The sequence below is a fragment of the Terrapene carolina genome, unplaced genomic scaffold (assembly GCF_002925995.2).
Source record: "Terrapene carolina triunguis isolate 2854851 unplaced genomic scaffold, T_m_triunguis-2.0 Scaffold583, whole genome shotgun sequence".
In the NCBI taxonomy this organism is placed as follows: Eukaryota; Metazoa; Chordata; order Testudines; family Emydidae; genus Terrapene; species Terrapene triunguis.
In genome coordinates, this window is record NW_020664934.1 from 707,064 (window position 1) to 731,453 (window position 24,390).

General features: G+C 45.9%; 1 protein-coding gene across 7 annotated transcripts in view; it reads right to left on the minus strand.

Moving 5' to 3' along the window:
- Window positions 1–848: 848 nt before the first annotated feature.
- The window catches only part of SCLY (selenocysteine lyase), a 24,993-nt gene continuing 1,451 nt past the window's right edge, over window positions 849–24,390 (minus strand). For 2 of the 7 annotated variants that reach the window (XM_024218594.2, XM_024218590.3), the window contains exons 2-13: window positions 20,392–20,503; window positions 19,764–19,876; window positions 17,143–17,243; window positions 14,327–14,510; window positions 13,379–13,506; window positions 12,532–12,696; window positions 11,257–11,363; window positions 7,493–7,529; window positions 5,561–5,644; window positions 3,708–3,810; window positions 3,164–3,239; window positions 849–2,224 (exon numbers count right to left, since the gene is read on the minus strand). In XM_024218594.2, the coding sequence (XP_024074362.1) occupies window positions 2,065–2,224; window positions 3,164–3,239; window positions 3,708–3,810; window positions 5,561–5,644; window positions 7,493–7,529; window positions 11,257–11,363; window positions 12,532–12,696; window positions 13,379–13,506; window positions 14,327–14,510; window positions 17,143–17,243; window positions 19,764–19,876; window positions 20,392–20,492 (1,359 nt within the window). In that variant the 5' untranslated portion in view covers window positions 20,493–20,503 and the 3' untranslated portion in view covers window positions 849–2,064. Of the gene's footprint in view, window positions 2,225–3,163; window positions 3,240–3,707; window positions 3,811–5,560; window positions 5,645–7,492; window positions 7,530–11,256; window positions 11,364–12,531; window positions 12,697–13,378; window positions 13,507–14,326; window positions 14,511–17,142; window positions 17,244–19,763; window positions 19,877–20,391; window positions 20,504–20,938; window positions 20,997–23,321; window positions 23,362–24,390 lie in introns of those variants that run through there. The other 5 variants (XM_024218593.2, XM_024218595.2, XM_024218591.3 and 2 more) reach the window with 5 other exon arrangements.

Here is a 24,390-nt window from a genome sequence, read left to right on the forward strand (position 1 = left end):
CCCTCCTAAAAGATAAGGTCAGGATGACAGTATGTAATAGAGATGTTTTAATCGAACCTATATGTACAAGGATGAGTGATAACTAGCCACGTCAGGGGGCAGTAACTACAGTAACTATGTCAGAGGGGCAGTAGTAACTTGTTTGTATCAGGGTATACAGATGTATCTCAGAGGGAGTATCTTTGTCTGGCCAAGGGAGGAACGGAAAGTCCCGCCGTTCACTGAGCTAGTCCATTGTTACGGGCATACATTTATTAGCGGTCTGGTAGAGTCTGCGGGATACTAGTATCATGCTTCGTCGACAATAAACCTGGCTGGGTGCCTTTGTCTCTTAATGGATCTTGTGGTCATTGGGCAGTTCACTTGAGGTCTGCCGTGCTGGAGTGGCACACAGAGGGAACACACACGCAGCCAAACATCTATCCACACCTGGAAGGGCATGCATACTTTCTGCAGACCCTTATCATGTCATCATATGTGAAGAGACATGGCAGCCTTTGAAATGCTCTCAATCAGAGTTGTCTCTTCCACCTCCTTTCACCATGGTACTTGCCAGCCTAACTGTCCCATGAACTCCTGGGTCCCCAACATAAAACAGAAACTTCTGAAGGAAAATGCGCTTTTAATTACGTTTCAGTTTAACAGGGTTAACTTTTACTATCTGTGAGAACATAGACATATTAGTCCTTCCCCATCTCCTCACTTCACCCTGCCCCCATGATGAGTTACTGCTTTATCATTTTATTTCTAATCCATTGATTAGCAGTAGGAATAGAAGAGCCACCTGACTGGCCAAGTTCTGTTCTCCATAGGAGCAGGTGCATAATAGACAGTGCATTCCCTTCAAAGAATTCACAGCTGAATGCAGGACCTGCTCCCTGGCAGGAGAAGTAATAGGAAGAATGCACAGTCAACACCAACAAGAGTAACCAGTGCAGGTGCCATAAGGACGATCAGAAAAGAGTTTAAGGAACACTTAAAAGTAGTATTCTAATTCCTTCAGTACCAACAAATCCTCTGAAACATCAGGTATTGGCCAGTCGGAGGCAAGGTACCAGCCAAGGTACCAAGGATCTAATGTGGTACAGTAAATGTTATATTCCTGCCTTTGAGAGATGCCTCTAACAGCCTTGTTTGGCAACCTCCTTTCCTGGAAAGACACTGATTTGAAACAAAAGTTTTCCTAATTTCCATTAGTCCTGGAAGGCCTGTTTCCTTCATGGGGAAGTTAAAGCGAAGATCTTTAATGCTCATAACTATGTGCATGTAGAGTGAGTATGTGCACATCACAGATTCTACAATTCTGATGCTCAGAAAGGCGGGACTGGCCAGATGTGACAAAATGACACATGCACGCTCACTCTTCCTCTGAATGCACACACATCCTGTACACTAGCCCAACTACCTCCTGACTGCACACACGCATTCTAAGATTGGCACCCTTAAGACATACATACACCACCCTATGCATAAATGCAGGCATTCTGACACAGCCTCCTATGTGCAAATACAGGTATCCCAGGAACACATACATGCCTTCCTAATCCCTCAGAGAGTTCCTGAATGCAAACTCCTACTCTCATTCCTCTGTGCTAGCCCAGGCACACCTGTGCACAATTACAGCCGCTCCCCTGGATACAAACACACCTGAATACATTAACACCCCCCCAACCCAAATGCAGTCCCCAAACCCAGAGTTTTTAACTTCTCAGTAGAACAAGTGAGCGTTCAAAAGTTCCCCAAACATAAGCAGTGATATTACTTGCCACACTCCAATGTCCTAAAGGAATGAACATGTAATAACAGCTGCAGTCCTCCCAGCACAGGAAAGCCAGTTCTTCAGGAATGGGAAGAGTCTAAAGGTCTGATTCTCTGTTGCCCTGCACCTTCTGCAGTCATTTACACCAAGCCAAGGCAGGTGTAAAACATTACTGTTCTGACTGGACAGCTTGTCACACCCAATAAATGACACACCAGGTACAGGGCAGGGGAGAATCACACCCCAGGAATCTGTTTCTTTCAAGGAAATCTCTCCTCTCAGTTCCCCATCCTGATCCCTGATCTCTAAGTGACTCTGTTCTGTTCTAGCTGGGCCACAGACTGCTTCAGATCTTCCACTATCACGTCCACATCCTCCTTGGTGGTGTCCCGCCCCACACTGAGCCGCAGGGCATTCTGAGCAACTTCATAGGGAATCCCACAGCTGAGCAGTATAGAGGACGGCCTGGAAAACAACACAATGAAAGCAGGGTTTAACCTTTAAACATCAAGAAAACACATTCCTCTCCTGTAAAATTTACTATGATAATGAAAACAAGTATCATTGTCTGAGCAGTGGCAGTCCCCTCCTCCAAGAAGATTATACACTCTCCCCCTCATTCTGGCTGAAAGGCACTGGATTCTTCTAGGAGTTGGTCAGTGCTGTTCAATCTAATCAGCTGGAGGTGTCAAGACAGTGATATGAAATACTTGCCCTTGCCTCTGCCTACTGGAGCTAAACATGCTGATTTCACAGTACTTTTGGCCTGCAGTATTTCAGCCAGCCAGGAGTAAGCCAGTGACCCATGCCACAAACTGGGATCAAACCCATCTTCCATATGGCAGTCTATAGCACTAAAAATAAAGACACTCAGGGTATTCGATCTCTATGATTCTATGAAAACACCAAGGTTTCTTACTCAAATTTTGGGCTCTGAACAATCTGGAATCTTCTAGCCTCGTGGCTCAGCTGGTCATGAGGTGCCCTATCTTTCCAGTCTGACTGCTCTCATTCTGACCCTGCAAATGCTGAGCTCCTCAGGTCAGCTTCCCTGCTTTCCACGTGCTCTCTGCATACCATCTGTGACATGGCACACAACAGCAGGAGAGCGAGTCACCACCTGAGCACCTCACTGCCCTGTCTATTCAGTGAGAAACTACCCAATGTCACACTAATCCCTGTTACTCAGTGACTCAATAGTTTACTGTACATCCTCAACCTACTCCTGGGGGTTACTCGGGACCATGTGGAAAGCACTAATCTTCTTGTGTGATCCCAAAGGAGCTGTTTGAAGGAGCAATTATTTATGAGAAACTATTTCATAAAGGTGCAAACTCAGTCCCCTTCAACTTGACCTCTCTCCTCCCAGGAGAATGACTCAGTATCACAACATAGATTGCTTACTGGTCACCCTTCTCCGAATGGCATGCTGCACCAACACTGGCGAGTAGAGTCTTGCAGTGAGACAGCACCATCCGCCCTGCAGAAGAGACAAAGCACAGGCCCCGCTCAGCACAGAATACTTACCAAGCTGAATGACAGCACAGGGACCCTTCTTTAAACCTCCCATACACAAATGACCAACCTACACTTCAAACAACCCTTTCAGCACAAACTCTGAGCAATGTTTTGGAAAGGTCATTTTCCTCTCTGCTCAGGGTAAGAGGTCCATGCCTGGCCCTGGCTGGCCTGACATGCTTCTTCTCAGATGAGGGGACTCTGGTGATTCAGTCCTGTGCCTGGTATCCTCCTGCAAGATCAATGAGCCGCTGCTCTCAGGCTTGTGCGGGTCTTCTGGCATCCTGCTCCATGGCGGAGGTGGCCATGCAATACGTCTTCTTCAGAGTCTGATAGCACAAGAGGAGAAGCAGCGGGCTAGAGTGAAGGGGAATTGGGGGCCCAGACAGACATGTAAAGGATGACCGTGGCTGGGATAGAAGAGAGATACCTTGCAGCCCTGGCCCCCAAACAGAAAAGTTACAAGTGTTGCAGAGCCGCTTGGCACCTGGAAATTGATTGTTAAAGTGGAGTCTCTGCTTTCCAAACGAAGCCTGGAAAATAAAATAAACATTAACAGCTCCATGAATGCAAACTGCTCTGCCCTGGGTAGGATGAAGCTGGGCAGGAGGAACACACCCTAGAGCCCCTATAAGCCTTCATCTCCACGCGCCACTAGGGCTTTGGGGAGACCTCCTGGGACTTGACACGTACACAGCCCAGGCTGATTGGTAATTTGAACACTGAGCTGGCAGGCTGGGACAGACAGCTCTAGACTGTTTCTAGGGAATTCACCACTGTGCCATGGACACTTTGCTCTGGCTACACTGGTGCAAGGGGGCTCCAAGGCCCCCACAGGAAATAAACCAGTATAGGAGTCACCCTAAGGAAGCTGCAGACCCTGCTCTGCTGACTCTACACTCCCACCGCCATTGCAAGAGGCCCTGCTGCAGACAGAGTTCCAGGGTGGGTGAGTAGCATGTTGTGGAAGTGACCTGGCCAATCCTGCCTCCCCATGATTCCTGCACCCCTTCAGAGGGCCCTAAGGGCTAATGCAGAAGGACTACAAGTTAGGGGCATCAGGGGCAAAACAACATCCAGCATCTCTGAATAGTGGGGACGCACGCCACCGAATCAGGAGGAGTCATGGCCACAAACAAAAAGCCAGTGAGAAGGGTTGCCACTTCCTTCTACAAGAAAGCTGGGGAGGGCCAGTGTTGGCTGAGGAACTGAACAATCTGAAAGTGGGGGAGAGGGGTCCCATTTCACCCCCTTTTTTATCTATTATCTAGGTCAGAGGTGGCCAAACTATGGCCCGCGGGACCGTCCTGCCCGGCCCCTGAGCTCCCGGCCAGGGAGGCTAGCCCCTGGCCTCTCCCCAGCTGTTCCCCCTCCCACACAGCGCCGCACCGCCAGTGCTCTAGCCCGGCGCTCCTGCCGGGCAGCACAGCCGGCGTGGCTGGCTCTGGCTGGGTGGCAGGGCTGCGAGCTCCTGCCGCTCTGCGCGGCATAGTAAGGAGGCGGGAGTCGGGGGGCTGGATGGGGCAGAGGTTCTGGGGGAGCGGTCAGGGGGCGGGGAGCGGGGGATGGATAAGGGGCGGGGGGTCCTGGAGGGCAGTCAGGGGACAGGGGGCGGTTGGATGGGGCGGAGGTTCGGGGGGGGGCAGTCAGGGGACGGGGCTGTGGATAGGGGTCGGGGCAGTCAGGGGACAGGGAGCGGGGGGGTTGGATGGGGGTGGGGTCCTGGGGGGCGGTTAGGGGCGGGGGTCCCAGGAGGGGGTGGTTGGGGACAAGGAGCGGGGGGGTAGGATGGGAAGAGGGTTCTGAGGGGGGCAGTCAGGGGGTGAGAAGTGGGAGGGGGCGGATAGGAGGCGGGGGCCAGGCTGTTTGGGGAGGCACAGCCTTCCCTACCCGGCCCTCCATACAGTTTTAGAACTCCGATGTGGCCCTCAGGCCAAAAAGTTTGCACACCCCTGATCTAGGTACTTACCTGGCCCATGTAGTGTGTGACCACCTACCCTTCTCAGTCCATTTCCTCCTCCCTCTTTCTTCGTGATCACATATGCACTCCCCTGCTCAGCTTGCTACATCTCAACTACTTCCTCCCCCCATTTCAGTGCCCACTGATGGTGTGAGCTGTGTGTCTCCCTGCCAGATGCTTTTGTCACAGTTCTTCCAAATTGCTGGTGCTCTTGAAAAACATGCTCTTTTCTTCTCCTCCTCTAAGAAGCTTGCTGTACAGACTGCCCAGAGATCAGGGACTCCAGCAGGGGCATAAACATAATAGGAACGAGGTATGCTCACTTCTAGCCTCTCCTCCAAGTAATCCCGAACCTCCTTCATGTGAGCCTCATAATCCTCAGAGTTCTTGTCCACCAGCTCAGCGGCCTGAGTGCAGAGAAGAAAACAAATCGGACGCTATATTTCTCAGCAACTGTTACACAAGACCTGGTCACAATCATGTGAGAAGAACAATAATCCCCTGGAAATGTACCATAAAAACAGCCATACTGAATCAGACCAATGGTCCATCTAGCCCAGTATCCTGTCTTCCGATAGTGGCCAATGCCAGGTGCTTCAAAGGGAATGAACAGAACAGGCAATCATTGACTGTCATCCACTCTCAGCTTCTGAGTCTAAGTCAAGGTAGGCGTATGTTTTACCTTTACCAGGAACTATGGATATGGGTGTACAAGTACTAACAACCAATCAGAATGGAATCATTTCCTCTGCCTCATGTACCTGTATATAAGCCAACTTTTCTGACCTAATAAGAGGCACACTTGGGGGTGGAAGGGCTTATATATGAACTAATTCCACCAAGGTGGAATTTGCATTGGCCACTGTCGGAAGACAGGATACTGGGCTAGATGGACCTTTGGTCTAACCTAGTATGGCTGTTCTTATGTTCTTAAGGTGCCTAGCCCCCAATCCGGAGAAGAAAGCCACCTCGAGGGGGATGCTGGGACCATCAGTGGGCACAAATCCTAGTCTGGTGAAATGAAGCCCAAAGTCCACATGCTCTGGGCCCTCACAGCATTTCTCCTCCAAGGGGCACTTTTAGAACCCAGGTACCAGCACATTTCTGTGGTGTGGGGCCAGATTTCACAACAGCTCTGCATTCGGCATACTGAGCACTTCGAAAATCTGTCCCCTTATTTCGATGCCTAAACAGGAGCTAAGGACTCCTTACAAAGTCCTTACAAAGTCCTGGCCTTAGTTTGGCATATTTATAGGACAATTTGGTGCAGCCTTCAGATTCCTGGTGACTTGCCAAACCAGTGCTAGGCACTATGCAGTTTGTTCACCTTCTCTGAAGAATGCTTCCCGGATATCAAACTGTGCATGGGCTCTTAGTTTTCCCCAGCCTGTCTCACAAACTTGGTATAGAGATCCACAGGGGGCGGGGAAGTCCCCTAGCTCTAACTTTTCCTAATCAGAGCTCCGTACACCAGAAACCACTAAGTAGTTTTGGCCTCTTTATAAAAAAATCTCTTCTTGGTGATATAGTTTTCAAATGTGCTATTACTCCACAAGTGAATGCAAACATGTTGTAGCAGTCTTCCCCCAAACCCTGACATGAGTGCTGGGGAACAGAACTGTATAGGTCACAGAAGGGGAAACGAGGGGGAAGTAGAAGGAATAGCAGATCATGCTGTGCTTTATTACAGATCTTTCATGAATTACAGAGGCCATTTTTCAAGATCAAGACTACACTGCTAAAAATAACAATGCAGTCGTGGGAGGCACTGCTTGGGCATGTAGATAGCCTTGTAGGTATACACCCTAGGATTCAGGGGTGTAGGGCACTCTGCTTGTCTAAGCTGTGCCTCAGCCTCTACATTGCTGGTTATAACAGTGCTAGCTGGACATGTAGTGTCTGTACTCTAAGACTCATATCCACCACACTCAACTTTCCCCTCTTCCTGTGAAATACACACTTATCCCAACATCCTCAAAGCATTGTGCAGATTTAGCTGGGTGACTCCCATTACTGGCATGGGAAGTTATTCAGCTAAATCTCCCAGAACCACTTTGAAAAATTTCCTGTGGCTAATAACAGAAAACAAGGGTTTACACTGCTGTCTTGTTTTACTACAAATTGACTTTTCTTTTTTAGTTAGGGTTTTTTTTAAAGAGCTTGGAGCACAGCAGACAAGTTAGTTACTTATCTATCAGGCACCATTAATGTTTGACTCACACTCCTTTTTCTCCCTTGATTCCTTCTGAACTCACCTTGCCAAGGCCAGCAATCATTGGCGTATTCTCTGTCCTGAAAGAGAAGCATTTGTACAGAAATTATTTATTTCCATCTTCCCCAGGAAATCAATGGGTGCCGAGAGCCCCATTTTTAAAAGGCAGTAGCCCCACTTGCATACACAAGTAATGTGAGCACAACTGCAAGGCAACATGTGGGGTAATTACCACAACAAACAACTGTGTGCACAGGTGGCCAGTTAGGTGCTTAACTCCCTATTTGTTCACAGCTGTGGTAAAGGAAACTGATATTTTTCAGTTAGTCAAGAGAATCGATGTTGCCTTTTTCTACATGGAAAACTCTACCTCTGGCTGCAAAAATCAGTGACTAGCTTGAAGCTGTCACTGAGATGTCTGCAGATGGCTTTTAGGAATCCAGGAGAACTTCAAAATGGTCTTCTCTTTGTGACTCCAAAGAAATTTGACATGTGGCTTACACAAAGTCAGTGATACTGTATTCAGAATGCATTTAGTCAAGAGCATAACAGACCCCAATGTGTATACGCCAGCAGCAGAGTTCTTCTCCCACACCCACAAGAAACCTTACTGTCCTTTGTACAGTTCTTACAGGAGAGACAGGCTGGGAATAAAATGAAATGTGTTCAATTATCAGTCTAATTATACCCTAAATCTGGCTGGCTGATCAGATTGTTCCTTCCAATGGGGAAAGACTTCCAACCATGTAGACTTTTAGGGTACATCTACTGATGCGGTGGCATGTAGAGTACAGACACCACATGCCCAGCTAGCACAGGTATAAACAGCAATGTAGATGCTGAGGCACAGCTTAGGCAAGCGGAGTGCCCTACACTCCTGAATCCTAGGGTGTATACCTACAAGGCTATCTACATAAGAACATAAGAACGGCCGTACCGGGTCAGACCAAAGGTCCATCTAGCCCAGTATCCTGTCTACCGACAGTGGCCAATGCCAGGTGCCCCAGAGGGCGTGGACCTAACAGGCAATGATCAAGTGATCTCTCTCCTGCCATCCATCTCCATCCTTTGACAAACAGAGGCTAGGGACACCGTTCCTTACCCATCCTGGCTAATAGCCATTAATGGACTTAACCACCATGAATTTATCCAGTTCTCTTTTAAACGCTGTTATAGTCCTAGCCTTCACAACCTCTTCAGGTAAGGAGTTCCACAAGTTGACTGTGCGCTGCGTGAAGAAGAACTTCCTTGTATTTGTTTTAAACCTGCTGCCTATTAATTTCATTTGGTGACCCCTAGTTCTTGTATTATGGGAATAAGTAAATAACTTTTCCTTATCCACTTTCTCCACATCACTCATGATTTTATATACCTCTATCATATCCCCCCCTAGTCTCCTCTTTTCCAAGCTGAAGAATCCTAGCCTCTTTAATCTCTCCTCATATGGGACCCGTTCCAAACTCCTAATCATTTTAGTTGCCCTTCTCTGAACCTTTTCTAGTGCCAGTATATCTTTTTTGAGATGAGGAGACCACATCTGTATGCAGTATTCGAGATGTGGGCGTACCATCGATTTATATAAGGGCAATAATATATTCTCAGTCTTATTCTCTATCCCCTTTTTAATGATTCCTAACATCCTGTTTGCTTTTTTGACTGCCTCTGCACACTGCGTGGACATCTTCAGAGAACTATCCACGATGACTCCATGATCTTTTTCCTGACTTGTTGTAGCTAAATTAGCCCCCATCATATTGTATGTATAGTTGGGGTTATTTTTTCCAATGTGCATTACTTTACATTTATCCACATTAAATTTCATTTGCCATTTTGTTGCCCAATCACTTAGTTTTGTGAGATCTTTTTGAAGTTTGTCACAGTCTGCTTTGGTCTTAACTATCTTGAGCAGTTTAGTATCGTCTGCAAACTTTGCCACCTCACTGTTTACCCCTTTCTCCAGATCATTTATGAATAAGTTGAATAGGATTGGTCCGAGGACTGACCCTTGGGGAACACCACTAGTTACCCCTCTCCATTCAGAGAATTTACCATTAATTCCTACCCTTTGTTCCCTATCTTTTAACCAGTTCTCAATCCATAAAAGGACCTTCCCTTTTATCCCATGCCAGCTTAATTTACGTAAGAGCCTTTGGTGAGGGGCCTTGTCAAAGGCTTTCTGGAAATCTAAGTACACTATGTCCACTGGATCCCCCTTGTCCACATGTTTGTTGACCCCTTCAAAGAACTCTAATAGATTAATAAGACATGATTTCCCTTTACAGAAACCATGTTGACTATTGCTCAACAGTTTATGTTTTTCTATGTGTCTGACAATTTTATTCTTAACTATTGTTTTGACTAATTTGCCCGGTACCGACGTTAGGCTTACCGGTCTGTAATTGCCAGGATCACCTCTAGAGCCCTTTTTAAATATTGGTGTTACATTAGCTAACTTCCAGTCATTGGGTACAGAAGCCGATTTAAAGGACAGGTTTCAAACCTTAGTTAATAGTTCCGCAACTTCACATTTGAGTTCTTTCAGAACTCTTGGGTGAATGCCATCTGGTCCCGGTGACTTGTTAATGTTAAGTTCATCAATTAATTCCAAAACCTCCTCTAGTGACACTTCAATCTGTGACAGTTTCTCAGATTTGTCACCTACAAAAGCCGGCTCAGGTTTGGGAATCTCCCTAATATCCTCAGCTGTGAAGACTGAAGCAAAGAATCCATTTAGTTTCTCCGCAATGACTTTATCGTCTTTAAGCGCTCCTTTTGTATCTCGATCATCAAGGGGCCCCACTGGTTGTTTAGCAGGCTTCCTGCTTCTGATGTACTTAAAAGACATTTTGCTATTACCTTTGGAGTTTTTGGCTAACCATTCTTCAAACTCCTCTTTGGCTTTTCTTATTACATTCTTGCACTTAATTTGGCAGTGTTTATGCTCCTTTCTATTTGCCTCACTAGGATTTGACTTCCACTTTTTAAAGGAAGTCTTTTTATCTCTCACTGCTTCTTTTACATGGTTAAGCCACGGTGGCTCTTTTTTACATGCCCAAGCAGTGCCTCCCACGTCTACATTGTTATATTTAGCAGTGTAGTGTCCCGTTACCTCCCTGTTGCGGTGAAAGGCTCCAACAGCGGGAAAGGCAATGGGGAAGGGCTCTGAGCCTTTTGTTTAAGCAGAGAAAGCCACCGGCAGCCCTCCACCAGCACCTTTTCTCTCCACAGTTAAAGGCTCCAGCAGCAGGAAAAGGATCTGGGAGGGAAGAGGCAGTGGGGAAAGGCTCCGGCAGCTCCCCTTTCACGGTTCTGTGTAGGTACATACCGTCCTGAGTGTGGATGCAGCCTTCCTTTCAAGCAGGATGTAGCTACATGTACCTGACATTTCGCCCTCTACTGGAAGGGATTAGAATTGCTCAGCTGAGCATCAGGCCCCACACAACTAACAGAGTTTCTCAGCTCAAGTGCTGGATCAGGAGGTTCTGGGTTCTAGCCCCATTGATGCTGTGAGGCTCTAACTGTGGCATGGAGCACAGTGATGGAATCCTGGATGGCCTTCAATGCTTACAATTTTGTGTTTAGTATTTATATGACACTTGACATCTTCAGTGCAATTAACAAACTAACTCATTTTTTCTCTAAGCATCTTACAACTTGTCACCCCAGAAAGACCAATGGAAGTGAGTACTCCACAGCTTCTCACAGGGCGCATTCACTAAATAGTATAGCCATCTGCTCGCTTAGACAGTTCTCTAAATGTACTGACCCAGTGAAACATCTGCTCACCCATCCGACTATCCACCTTACCCAGGACGAAAATTCTGCTCCTGTCCCCCTCCAAAGAGCATGGGATGCAGAGGAGTGGTGACCCCAGGCCCTCGAACGTACAGTGCTCCAATCCGTGGGGCATAGAACTGCAATGAAAAACACCACCTCTAAGAAAGGGAACTCAAGGAAACTTCGTAATTCCCCCTCCCCACTTCACTTTGCACCTCTTGGAGAGGGTTTCTGGATTCTATCCATTCTGATCCTTCCCACTTTCACTTTCCCAACAATTTATAATAATAATACTCATCACGTACCCTATACTCTATTCTTTTCCCATTCCAAGCAATTTACTATCTCTCTCCAGTTAGTCCTCACAACAGCCCTGCACAGTCCTAGTCAATTCTCTACTGTTGCAAACTCCGGTTCCTCCTTCATTGTGGTTCTTTTGCCAACAGGATACCTCCAGATCAAGAAGAAAAGCCTTATCCTCCATCTTCATCTTACTGATGGCCTAGGAACCATGGAACCCTCTCATCTTTTGTACCATCTTGCTCTGGGGATAGTTATGCAGACACAAGTCTGTCACAGGGTTACAGAGTGTTTAAGAAAAGTAAAGTAAAGTACTGTATAACTGGCTGTCCATTGTCCATGTCCGCACATCACTGTACCACCTGTGTGCACACATTGTATATATACACACACGTACAAAAGACAGCTGGGTACAGGAAAGACTATCTCGAGAGTGCCATCTAGTGAGAAGCTTTAATACTTGAACAAAAGTCTAATGCACTAAATCCTCCAAAGTAGAAAGAGTGACTAGCTGGACTGCCTTATTCCCTCTCTCTCTGTGCCACAGGGAGATGAGGATGCTCTGTATGTGAGCCATACACAAGTAGATCAACCCAAATCCTGAGTTACTACCTTGACAAGAGAAGAACATTCACCCACATGCCTCGTTTGGAGTCAGAAAAGCAGAGAGCGTGTGGACAGCATTTGGATTCCCAAAGTCCCTGCCACGATATTGGTTGGGGTAACATGTTCTAGCCCTGATGCAGGCTTCTCTGAAGGATGTTTTTTGTCCTCCGGACTTATACTAAGAAAGTTGGCTTTTCCTTTCCCTTTTGTAAAAAATTAGAAAACCGCTTTCTATCAGCAGCCATTCTTTGGCCAGATCTAAGGCAGAGAATAGGAAGAATTCTACTCAGAAGATGCAATAATTCAGAAGAGAAGGTTCTTGTATTGAAAGGTGATTTAAATATATGGACAGCTCCAGTGTGAGATGAAGAGAGAAATCCAAGGGGAATAGAGGCATACCTTGTGTCCCACAATGGTGAGGTAATCCACTCCCAGATCCTGCCCATCCACTCGGCCCTTCCCTATCATCTGGGCTGCGTCTGTGTGCATCAAAATCCTGGGCAGGCCTAATGCCATTCTGTTCTGATTCAGGATCTGAATCCGCTGGCTGAGCTCTGAGATGGGCTGGCGGGCGAGAACACTGTCTCAGGTGACTGGGGTCTCAAACTCTTCACACTGTGTAACACATCTTGTTAGAATGTCTCATGAACACCTCCCCTCCCATTTGTGACTGCCTCCCTTCCTATTCACTATACTGCAGGCCACCTTCCCTCTATTCACTATTACATAACATCCCCCTAAAGAAAGAGCTTGCATGGAAAAGTGACCTTAAATACTTTTGTAATAAAAGAATCATAGAAATGTAGGACTGGAAGGATCAAGACGTTATCTAGTCCATCCTCTGGCTGAGCCAGGATTAAGTATACCTAAACGAACCCTGACAGGTGTTTGTCTAACGTGAAGTGTAGCCAGTGGAGGAGAAGCCAGCAGCAAGTGACCAGCCAAATCTTTGAAGGCCACCAAAAAATGCTCCAGTTACCACAATCTGAGAACCACTGTTTTAGGCTGACAGACAGAAGGGGAGAAAAGGAGCAAAGAAGAAGATAGGGATATGATAAAGGGGTGACAAAGAGGGAGAAAATAAAAGAGAGATAGGGAAAGAGAGACCAGGACAAAAGACCAGGCAGGGGAAGCACCTCAGTGCACAGAAGATGCCAAAATAACAAATGTTAAACAGAGTATGTAGCACAGATTTGATCCCCCTTCCCTCCAATCCATGGTAAATAAAACCCAGGGACCAACTAACCATGATTACCCCAGTCTCATTATTGGCCAGCATGATGGAAACCAGGCACGTGGTTGGACGGATTGCTGCGATGATATCATCAACTTCCACTTGCCCAGTGATCTTGGACACTGGGACAAAGGTGGCTTCTGCATGGCAAGACACGAGCAATTAGATTCATCATAGACAACAACAAGAACTTAGAGTATAGTCTAGCAGTTGGCTTGATAAAACTGTGCTTGCATATTGCGCAGGGAAGGTGGGTGGAATGTCAGAAACTATTCAGGGTCTTGTCATATCTTGAGGAAGGAGACACTTGACTAGATGTTAGGATAATGCCCCCAGCTTTTAAGCAATGGGTGAAATACACATGCTATAACACCAGCTAGTGGCCACATGAGGAATGTCCTTGCAGACGTGGTGGCTGCTTGCCTTCCTGACCATACACAGTGGATGCAGGATAGAGAGGACAAAGAGAAAAGGGGGCAAGAGGCCCAGATTGTTGAGCTAAAGCCTTCAGAGCTGCCACTAAAATACTACATTTACTGACCAGGGAAAGCAACACTTGGTCAGGTCAGAGGGTGAGGGAGATGCAATGTACCCTTCACTGAGGGATGGAGAAAACAGCACAAAACATTGGACTTTTCCACTGTAGTTTAAAAAAAGAGAAAATTACCTTGGTGCTACCATCAGCACCTCAAACTCTGTGCTCCCTGCAGGACCTTGATCATAATCATCTGACAAAGTAACTGCAGTGACTACACTGCTTGAGATTGCTTTTGCCAGCACCCCATTCAGAACCGTCCATTTCATGCACTGGGAAAAGTCCAGTGTGCAAAGAAAGGAGACTTGTATTTATTATTTTGAAACAAAAGCTCCTGTGAAAAGCAGCTCAACAGAGGGCCTGTAGGTGGGGAGTATATATCAATGACACTCCCTTGCAATCCCCTGCAATCCACATGTACTCACCTGCCGTGTGCTCTTTCACAAGGTGCTCCAATGGCAAACGGACCGAGTCATGTTCCACATTAGATGTAATGAAATGAGGAGTGGCCCCGGCTGCCCTTTTGTGATCCTCACCAGGCCCATCCTGTCCCAGCACCTGACTCTCTCTAAAATGCCTCAGTGCCGTGTGGATAACTAAATTATTTGCCTGCAGAAAGGTAAGAGGGAAACCGCCAGAGCAGGGTATAACCAAGGGCACTGGGTAGGGCGCAGAATCCCTTACTTTCAATTTCTCACTTATCTGCATGCAAGTAACAGCTTAAAATGCTTTTTGTGAAAACATAACCGTTAGGACAGACTGAAAATGTCAATGGGAAATGAACTTCTCTAACAGGTCCTTTAACCAGGGGCATTGGGTCATCTTCAGATTGTGAGAGGAGGGGTCATATGTGTTCATCATCTCTGGGTAACAGTTTTCACTCCAGGGTCTCATTTCAAAACATGTCCATTTACAAGTTATAAATAAGGAAAAAGGTAGGGTGACCAGATAGCAAGTCTGTAAAATCAGGACGGGGGTAGGGGGCAATAGGCACCTATATAACAAAAAGCGCCGAATATCGGGACTGTCCCTATAAAATCGAGACATCTGGTCACCCTAGAACAGGAGTCGGCAACCTCTGGCATGCGGCTCGCCAGGGTAAGCACCCTGGCAGGCCGGGACAGTTTGTTTACCTGCCGCGTCCGCAGGTTCGGCTGATCGCAGCTCCCACTGGCCACGGTTCGCCGCTCCAGGTCAATGGGGGCAGCGGGAAGCCACGGCCAGCACATCCCTTGGCCCACACCGCTTCCCGCAGCCCCCATTGGCCTGGAGCAGCGAACTGCGGCCAGTGGGAGCCGTGATCGGGCGAACCTGCGGACGCGGCAGGTGAACAAACTGGTCTGGCCTGCCAGGGTGCTTACCCTGGCGAGCCACGTGCCAGAGGTTGCCGACCCCTGCCCTAGAAAAAGGCCATGCTACAAAGCCAGTGTACATTTCGGTGGGTCTAACAGGTTCGTGGCTACATCTTCATAGAGAACTGGAACTTACCAAGCAGAGGAGGAAAAATGCTGTGTGGCTTTCAAATAAAAAACAGACTAAAGGGGGAGTATTGCGTACAGTTTTGGGTCCCCCACTACAGAAAGGATGTGGACAAATTGGAGAGAGTCCAGCGGAGGGCAATGAAAATGATTAGGGGGCTGGGGCCCATGACTGGGCATATTTAGTCTGCAGAAGAGAAGAGTGAGGGGGATTTGATAGCTGCTTTCAACTACCTGAAGGGAGATTCCAAAGAGGATGAAGCTAGGCTGTTCTCAGTGGTGGCAGATGACAGAACAAGGAACAATGGTCTCAAGTTGCAGTGGGGGAGGTCTAGGTTGGATATTAGGGGAAACTATTTCACTAGGAGGGTGGGAAGCACTGGAACGGGTTACCGAGGGAGGTGGTGGAATCTCCATCCTTAGAGGATTTTAAGGCCCGGCTTGACAAAGCCCTGGCTGGATGATTTAGTTGGTGTTGGTCCTGCTTTGAGCAGGGGATTGGACTAGATGACCTCTTGAGGTCTCTTCCAACCCTAATCTTCTATGATTCTATGTTTGTAATTGTTTTGGGGCTTGTCTATGCAATGGGGTAATGCACTCTATTGGGAGGGGGGGGCGGGATTTCTCAAGTGTACTAATGTGTTGTGCATTACATAAGAATGGCCATACTGGGTCAGACCAAAGGTCCATCGAGCCCAGTATCCTGTCTTCTGACAGTGGCCAATGTCAGGTGCCCCAGTGGGAATGAACAGAACAGGTAATCATCAAGTGATCCATTGCCTGTTGCCCATTCCCAGCTTCTGGCAAACAGAGGCTAGGGACACCAGCCCTGCCCATCCTGGCTAATTGCCATTGATGGACCTATCCTCCATGAATTTATTTTGTTCTTTTTTGAACCCTGTTATAGTCTTGGCCTTCACAACATCCTCTGGCAAGGAGTTCCATGGGTTGACTGTGCATTGGGTGGAAAAAATACTTCCTTTTGTTTGTTTTAAACCTGCTGCCCCTTAATTTCATTTGGTGGCCCCTAGTTCTTGTGTTATGAGAAGGAGTAAATAACACTTCCTTATTTACTTTCTCCACACCAGTCATGATTTTATAGACCTCTATCATATCCCCCCTTAGTCGTCTATTTTCCAAGCTGAAAAGTCCCAGTCTTATTCTTCATACAGAAGCTGTTCCATACCCCTAATAATTTTGTTTTGCCCTTTTCTGAATCTTTTCCAATTCCAATATATCTTTTTTGAGATGGGGTGACCACATCTGCATGCAGTATTCAAGATGTGGGCGTACCATGGATTTATATAGAGGCAATATGATATTTTCTGTCTTATTATCTATCCCTTTTTTAATGATGCCCAACATTCTATTTGCTTTTTTGACTGCAGCTGCACATTGAGTGGATGTTTTCAGAGAACTATCCACAATGATTCCAAGATCTCTTTCTTGAGTGGTAACAGCCAATTTAGACTCCATCATTTTATATGTTAAGTTGGCATTAATTGGTCTTTGTAAAAGCACGCAGTGCTGTTTGAAACAGTACAATGTTAAACTGTACTACGGAACCATTATTGTGCACCAGCATTTTCTACATGGATCAATTAATGAGCACTTTAGTGCACTTAAGAAAGTATGTCACTCCCCACCCCTCCGCAGGGTGCATCATCACATGTAGAGGAGCCGTTATTGTCTGTTCTCTCAAACACCACAATATAAGCACTCGTCCTGTTCAGGGAGGATGAGGCTAGGATTCATGTGCTCACCTCTGTGCCCCCTGAGGTGAAAATGATATCCTGGGGCCTTCCTCCCACCATCCGGGCCAGGCTCTCCCGAGCTTTATTTATGATCTCCTTGGCCTTTCTACCTGCAGGATCAATGTACACAGTTGATCAAGTTGTTTTTATTACATATTTACAGTAGAAAATTGTAGAAAGGATGCAACACTGGATTTATTCCTGTACTAGAGGTTCATTTAAAAGGGATTTAATGTATTTCCACAGATGTTTGATTTAATGTATGAGGTGGATTCTTGTCCATATTTATTTGATTTTCTCTCTGTAAGATTAAAAGGTCAAGGAGAAGTAATAAAGTGTTTAGAAGAGAGTGTCCTTGGGTGACACTGATAGCAAACAAAAATCACTTTCATACAGATGACATAAGCTATTCCCAATCACAAACACTGGAAATCCCCATCATTTACAGTTAGAACCTGCACTCAGCAAGAAAGGATTGTCTCCTGAAATTGCATGTACTTCTTTCTACAGACATATTCCTTTCATATGTGCACTTGCCCATGTATCCATCATGGGACTTATGAGGAAGCTCTTCCCCCCACCTCATGCAAGTTCAGTGCAGTTGCTCAATAGCTGAAAATATAAACAAACTAAAAATAAATCACAGTTCAAACAGAATCAGTTAGCAGACAGGAGCAAGGAGAGAAAAGACAAAGGAGGTATCTAGACTGTATCAGAGTCAGAGCCAGCTAGCACGGTAGCAGAGTTTCCCTGGAACTCTTCTTGAAAGTTGGTTTGGTTTTTTTCAGCTGAAGTTTAAATGTCCTCCTGAACTTTATATTTCTCACTAAGAGGTGTCCTAACAGCACCTACACTGAACACCCAAACAGAGGCTGTAACTCTGATTTTCCAATCTGAAAAAGTAAGAAAGTTTCCTTTTATTCAGAAGTTTATTTTTATTAATTTCACTGGGTCATGAACTCTGTAGCTAGGGGCCAAGATTTTCAAAAGTGGATGCCTAAAGTTTAGACTCTGAAGTCCATATTAAGGCACCTAAATAAGTGGCCTGACTTTTAATAGTGCTGAGCACCAATGAGACTTGCCGAAAGCACTGTTCTTTGTTTGTTTTTTGAGAGTCAGGACGTTTATTCAGATAACCAAATATAGATTTACGAGCCTATCTTTAGGCACCCATTTTTGAAAATCCTGGACTTTTGAGGTGAGTTTTTTTTTTATGACTCTTTTTTCTACTGTTCATAGAGACTGTCAAAAACTTTAATTTTTATATGAAACTCATCACTCTTGGCCTCAGTCCACGGGGAAATTTTCTTTAGGGTGATTGAATTCAATCAGCTCTGCCATTTTTGATTTAGAGGAGTGGGTTAAATTACACTGCACCAGCTTTTTAAAAAGTGTCCAGCCTTTATTACCAATTATTAGTATGATTATTTATTTGCATTGCATTAGCATCTAGGGTCTCCATTGTGCTAGGCAGTTCCCACCCGGAAAAGCTTACATTCTAAGTTTTTGTTGGCAAATAACTAAAAAATGGCAGATCATTTACATTTGGCATGGCTCCAATTAGAGTTGGTCCGAAACTTTTCAACAAAAGATTTTTTTGTCAGAAAATGCTGATTTATCAAAACTGAAACCTGTTGTGGAAGCATATCAATTGTGACAGGAAGGTTTCTCAGGTCCAGGATGGAATTTCTGATGAAAGCCAGAGAGAGAGAGAACCAACCCACGCCAGACAGCCAATACCCTGGTGTTTAGGGCACTTATCAGGGTTGTGGCAGACCCAATGTCAAATTCCTGCTTTGGAGGCTTTTCACTATTCTGGCTATTCTCTCTTTCTCTGTTTTTTTCTCCCCACAAAAAACTTAGAACAGTCTTGGTTTCATTCTGCCCTGGAATGGAAGCAAATATCGAAACTTTGAAATTTTTCACAAAATGGAATTCTTGTCTTCCAGACATCCCTAGCTGTAAGCTTCAATGTAGCATGTACCACTAGCCAAATGTGAACATAAATCTTACATATGTTAGAATCTATAAAGCATTCAAATTCATGTCTGCATGTGCTCAGATTTGTAACTATGAATTTGCTACAATAATAGGCTTTAATCCTGCAAACATTTGCACACGAATAATCTCAAAGAGGTTTCCGGCTAGTCACAGGCGCCAACTTTTGTTGGCACCAGTGGGTGCTTGAACCCCCCCGCCCCCAGCCCCACCCCAGCTCCGCCCCCTCCCTCCCCAAATCCCCGCCCCAGCCCCACCTCCTTCCCCAAGCACGCCGCATTCCCCCTCCTCCTCTCTCCCTCCCAGGCTTGCCACGCGAAACAGCTGTTTCGTGGCACAAGGCTGGGAGGGATGAGGGAGAAGCAGGATGTGGCAGCGTGCTCAGGGGAGGAGGCGGAACAGAGGCGGAGATGAGCTGGGCCGGGGAGGTGGGGCAGGGAGCTGCCAGTGGATGCTAAGCATCCACCAATTTTTCCCCGTGGGTGCTCTAGCCCCGGAGCACCCACGGAGTCGGCGCCTATGCGGCTAGTGGAATGTTCTATTCATAATGATCAGCAGGACTGCCTGTGAACCCAACTGCCACTCTCCTTCCTCAGATTACCTCTTTCCCTTCCTTCAAGAGCTGCTCTTACCTGCTGTGTAAGAACTGCTGGGGTTACCCCAGGCCTCATGCATGGCCTCTGTTACAGTTTGGATCACCTCTGGTGCCATTGGGGTGGTTGCATTGTAATCCATGTAAACCTTGCTGTAGGTAAGGAAGCAGAGAGAGAGAGAGAGAGAGAGAGAGAGAGAGTTAGAATAGGAGAGGAGGAAGAGAGTCAGCTGTCAGCAGGATCAAACAATGAATGTTACAGCTCCATCAGAGAGCACAGCTCTTCTTTACACTAAAATAGTGCTTTAACCAGTTTCATGTGGAGCAAGCATTACCCTCCTCCCCTCTCAAATAAGATCATAGCACTAGAGCAGAATGAACACCTCCCACCCTCCAAAAAAAAAAAAAAAGAGATCCCAGCCCTGACCATCACCATGTCAGAAGAGATCACAACTGGATCTTAAGTCAGACATTTTGAGCTGAGTCTTAATCATGACCTGCACGAATATCTAGGCCTAAGACCTGTTACTGTTTTTATGAATTTTAAGAATAGATTTCCCAGCAACTCAGAAAAATTTCAACCTTCTAAGTTTTATAAAAATGCTCTCTCTCCCACTCCCGCCCCCCGCCCCTCCAAACCAGGAAAAATAGAGAAGCCACTCACTTACCTTTCCACTGATTTATTTTCTTCCCCATCACACTCCTTATCCACAGCGATTTTTCTCCCATCTTTTGTTAGCAACATTTTTTCCACTTGGTCCCCGTCCATTCTGCAGAAATCTACATACAAGATCAGTATGAACAGTAAAAGTTTAAGCTTGACAAACACACACACGAGTTTCCTGATCATATTATGATTTCTACATAAAACACAAGTGTCTATAGTTTGTCTCATTCTTCCCTAAACATTTTTTAGTTTCTATGTGAACTTATAGTAATCACAGAATTCTTGATGAGATGCTGAAATGCTGAATGGTGACTCTCTCTAGTAACTTAGTAAACGTATTTCTACAGTAACATTTCTGCCTACTATTTATACATCTCCTTTCCAGTGAAGTTTTAATAAAAGGGTTCAGAGGTTTGTTTATACTTTGCACATGATGTGTATATTCAGGAATGCTCTAGTAGAAAGGACTGGGAAGGTTTTTATCAGGAACCCTTTCTCTTCCCTCTCATTCTACATCTCTCCTATATCATCTGTGAAAATATCCTCACCTTCTAAAGTGGTTGTGATTCTTTCCCACAATTCTTTGAGACCTTCTGCCAAACTCTGTGATCCACTGATCCTTCACTCTGTAGCAGCCTTGTCTGTGGTGTGGGGCAGCGCAATACCTACCTACGCACCAGAGTTCAAACAAAATAAGGATGTCTTCTCATTCTATACAGAAGGCTAAACTATATTTTTAAGGATTCTCTGTAAGCCAAGTCTGCACAACAAGGGCCATACACTGCTCTGTCTACAGCACAGTTCCCACCAATAACAACTGAAAGCTTGTACCAAGATCAGAGTAGAATATGAGTCTTATGTACCTCAGATTCTAGTTAGTAAAGTTACTGTTGCATTCAGCATCACTCAGTAGGAAAACACAACAGCAGTGACCCTAAAAGTATCTGGTATACCTATTCTTCGTTTATCTACTTACTTGTCTACAATTTCTTGATGCAGGCAATTGCAGTAATTGTGCAGATTAAGCATGCAATTGCACACTACACTGTTTTAAAATCTGGCTGTTAAAGGGGCATCAGTCTTAAGAGTTAAAATGCTACTGAGTTGACTGGGACAGTTCACACCTCTCAGAGCTTTGATTCAGGCTGCCTGCAGATTCCAAGATCACTCTGAGAACTGTTACACTTGGTTCATGTTTGGCAAGTTCTATTCATAACCATAAGGACCAGAAGTTTTTTCTTTAAAACCTGAAAGCTTCCTTTCTGCAGAATCTGAATCTGTCCCAAGACCAGTTAAACACCTCAAGGGACAAATCTGAATGAGATATCAGAGAATGAGTGATCCTGGGTTTTTTTAAATAAGAGAATAGTCTGGCCACCATAATATCATGGGCTCACTGAAGTGTACTTGGATATAAAAAAAGAGGAAAGGCAGTATTAAGACAGGAAGTGATTAAAGCAAAATGAGTGAGAATATGAATGTTCACTAAGCATACAGTTAAGAGTACCAAATACTTTCACTTGTCATCTAAGAATATATAAAATCTTCATTTCCAGAAGTGAAAGGCTAAAGTTTTAGCACGTGATTCTTTGTTGTCCACAGAGATAACGTAATCGTGTTGCAAACAGAACAAGGAATGGAAGAGTCATTTCCATTCTCAGAAGTGATCTGATTCATAAACAAAAAACCTCCCAACTTTGATTTTTGCATGGCCATTTTTAAAAAACAGTGCGATAAACTACTATGTCTAGGACCCTACCAAATTCACGGTCCATTTTGGTCAATTTCACAGTAATAGGATTTTTTAAATAGTACATTTCATGATTTCAGCTATTTAAATCTGAAAATTCATGGTGTTCTAATTGTAGGGGTCCTGACTAGGGTTGCCAACTTTCTATTGGCACACAACCGAACACCTTGCTGCCCCTTCCCTGAGGCCCTGTCCCCAGCTCACTACATTCCCCCTCCTTTGGTGGCTCACTCTCCCCCACCCTCACTCACTTTCACTGGGCTGGGGCAGGGGGGTGGGGTGCGGGAGTCTGTAAGGGCTCTAAATGGGGGTGCAGGCTCTGGAATGGGGCCAGAAATGAGGGGTTCATGTGCAGGAGGGGGCTCCAGGCTGGGGCAGGGAGCTGGGGTGTGGGAGGGGGTGAGGGCTCCAGCTGGGGATGTGGGCTCTACGGTGGGGCTGGGAATGGGGATGAGGAGTTTGGGGTGCAGGAGGGGGCTCCAGGCTGGGGCCAAGATATTCGGAATGTGGGAGTGGGCTGCGGGTTCAGGCAGGCTGTTGGGATGTGGGAGGGCTCTGGGGTGGGGGTGCAGGCTCTGGGGTGTAGGAGGGGGCTCCGGGTTGGGGGGGGGGCTCAGGGCTGGGGCAGTGGCTTGGGCTTACTCAGGCGGCTCCCGGTCAGTGGAGCAACAGGGCTAAGGCAGACTAGTCCCTGTCTATCCTGGCTCCGCGCTGTGCCCCGGAAGAGACCAGCAGGTCTGGCTCCTAGGCAGGGGAGGAGGGGCAGGAGGTTCCGCGGCGCGCACTGCTCTTGTTCGCAGGCACCGCCCCCCCGCCCCAGCTTCCAATGGCCAGTTCCCGGCCAATGGGACTCTGGAGCCAGTGCTCGGGGTGGGAGCAGCGCACGGAGCCCCATTACCTCCCCGTCTAGAAGCTGGATCTGCTGGCCACTTCTGGGGCGCAGCGTGGTACCCCAGGACAGGTAGGGACTAGCCTGCCTTAGCACTGCAGCATCTCTGACCGGACTTTTAACAGCCCGGTCAGAAGTGCTGACTGGAGCTGCCAGGGTCCCTTTTCGACCGGGTTTTCCGCTCGAAAACCGGACACCTGGTCATCCTAGTCCTGACTCAAACAGAAGTTGGGGGGGGGGGGGAGGGGGTCACAAGGTTATTGTAGGGGAATTGTGGTACTGCTACCCTTACTTCTGTGCTGCTGCTGGTGGCGGTGCTGTCTTCAGAGCTGGACAGCTGGAGAGCGGTGGCTGCTCGCAATTTTAATTGCACTGTTAAACAATAATACAATATCAATTTAAATTTATTATAAATATTTGAGGATGTTTTTCTACATTTTCAAATATACTGATTTCAATTACAAAGTGCACAGTGTTCACTTTATGTTATTATTTTATTACAAATATTTGCACTGTAAAAAAAGATAAACAAAAGAAATAGTATTTTTCAATTCACCTGATACAAGTACTATAGTGAAATCTCTTTATGTAAAAATGAAACTTACAAATGTAGTTTTTCTGTTTGTTTTTAATGTAAATGCATTCAAAACCAAAACACTGGAAAACTTTAGAGCCTACAAGTCCAGTCAGTCTATTTCTTGTTCAGCCAATCACTAAGACAAACAAGTTTATAATTTACGGGAGATAACGCTGCCTGCTTCTGATTTACGTCATCTGAAAATGAGAACAGTTCACATGGCACTTTTGCCCAGCGGCCACGGCAGCACCACAGGAGGCTAAGCCTCCTCTGGCCTATTATACCCCCGGCTCATGCCCCCTTCATGCTTCGACCACCATTCCAGAGGACATGATTCCATGCTGATGACAGGTTCTGCTCGATAACAATCCAAAGCAGTGTGGACTTATGCACTTTCATTTTCACCATCTGAGTCAGATGCCACCAACAGAAGGTTGATTTTCTTTTTTGATGATTTGGGTTCTTTAGTTTCTGCATTGGAGTGTTGCTCTTTTAAGACTTCTGACAATATATTCCACACTTCGTCTCTCTCAGATTTTGGAAGGCACTTCAGATTCTTAAACCTTAATACTATTTCTTTTATTTTTTTACAGTGCAAATATCTGTAATAAAAAATAATAGAATAAAGAGAGCACTGTACACTTTGTATCCCATGTTGTAATTAAAATCAATATATTTGAAAATGTAGTAAAACATCTAAAATATTTATAATAAACTTACATTGGTATTCTATTATTAAAAAGAACAGGAGTACTTGTGGCACCTTAGAGACTAACAAATTTAT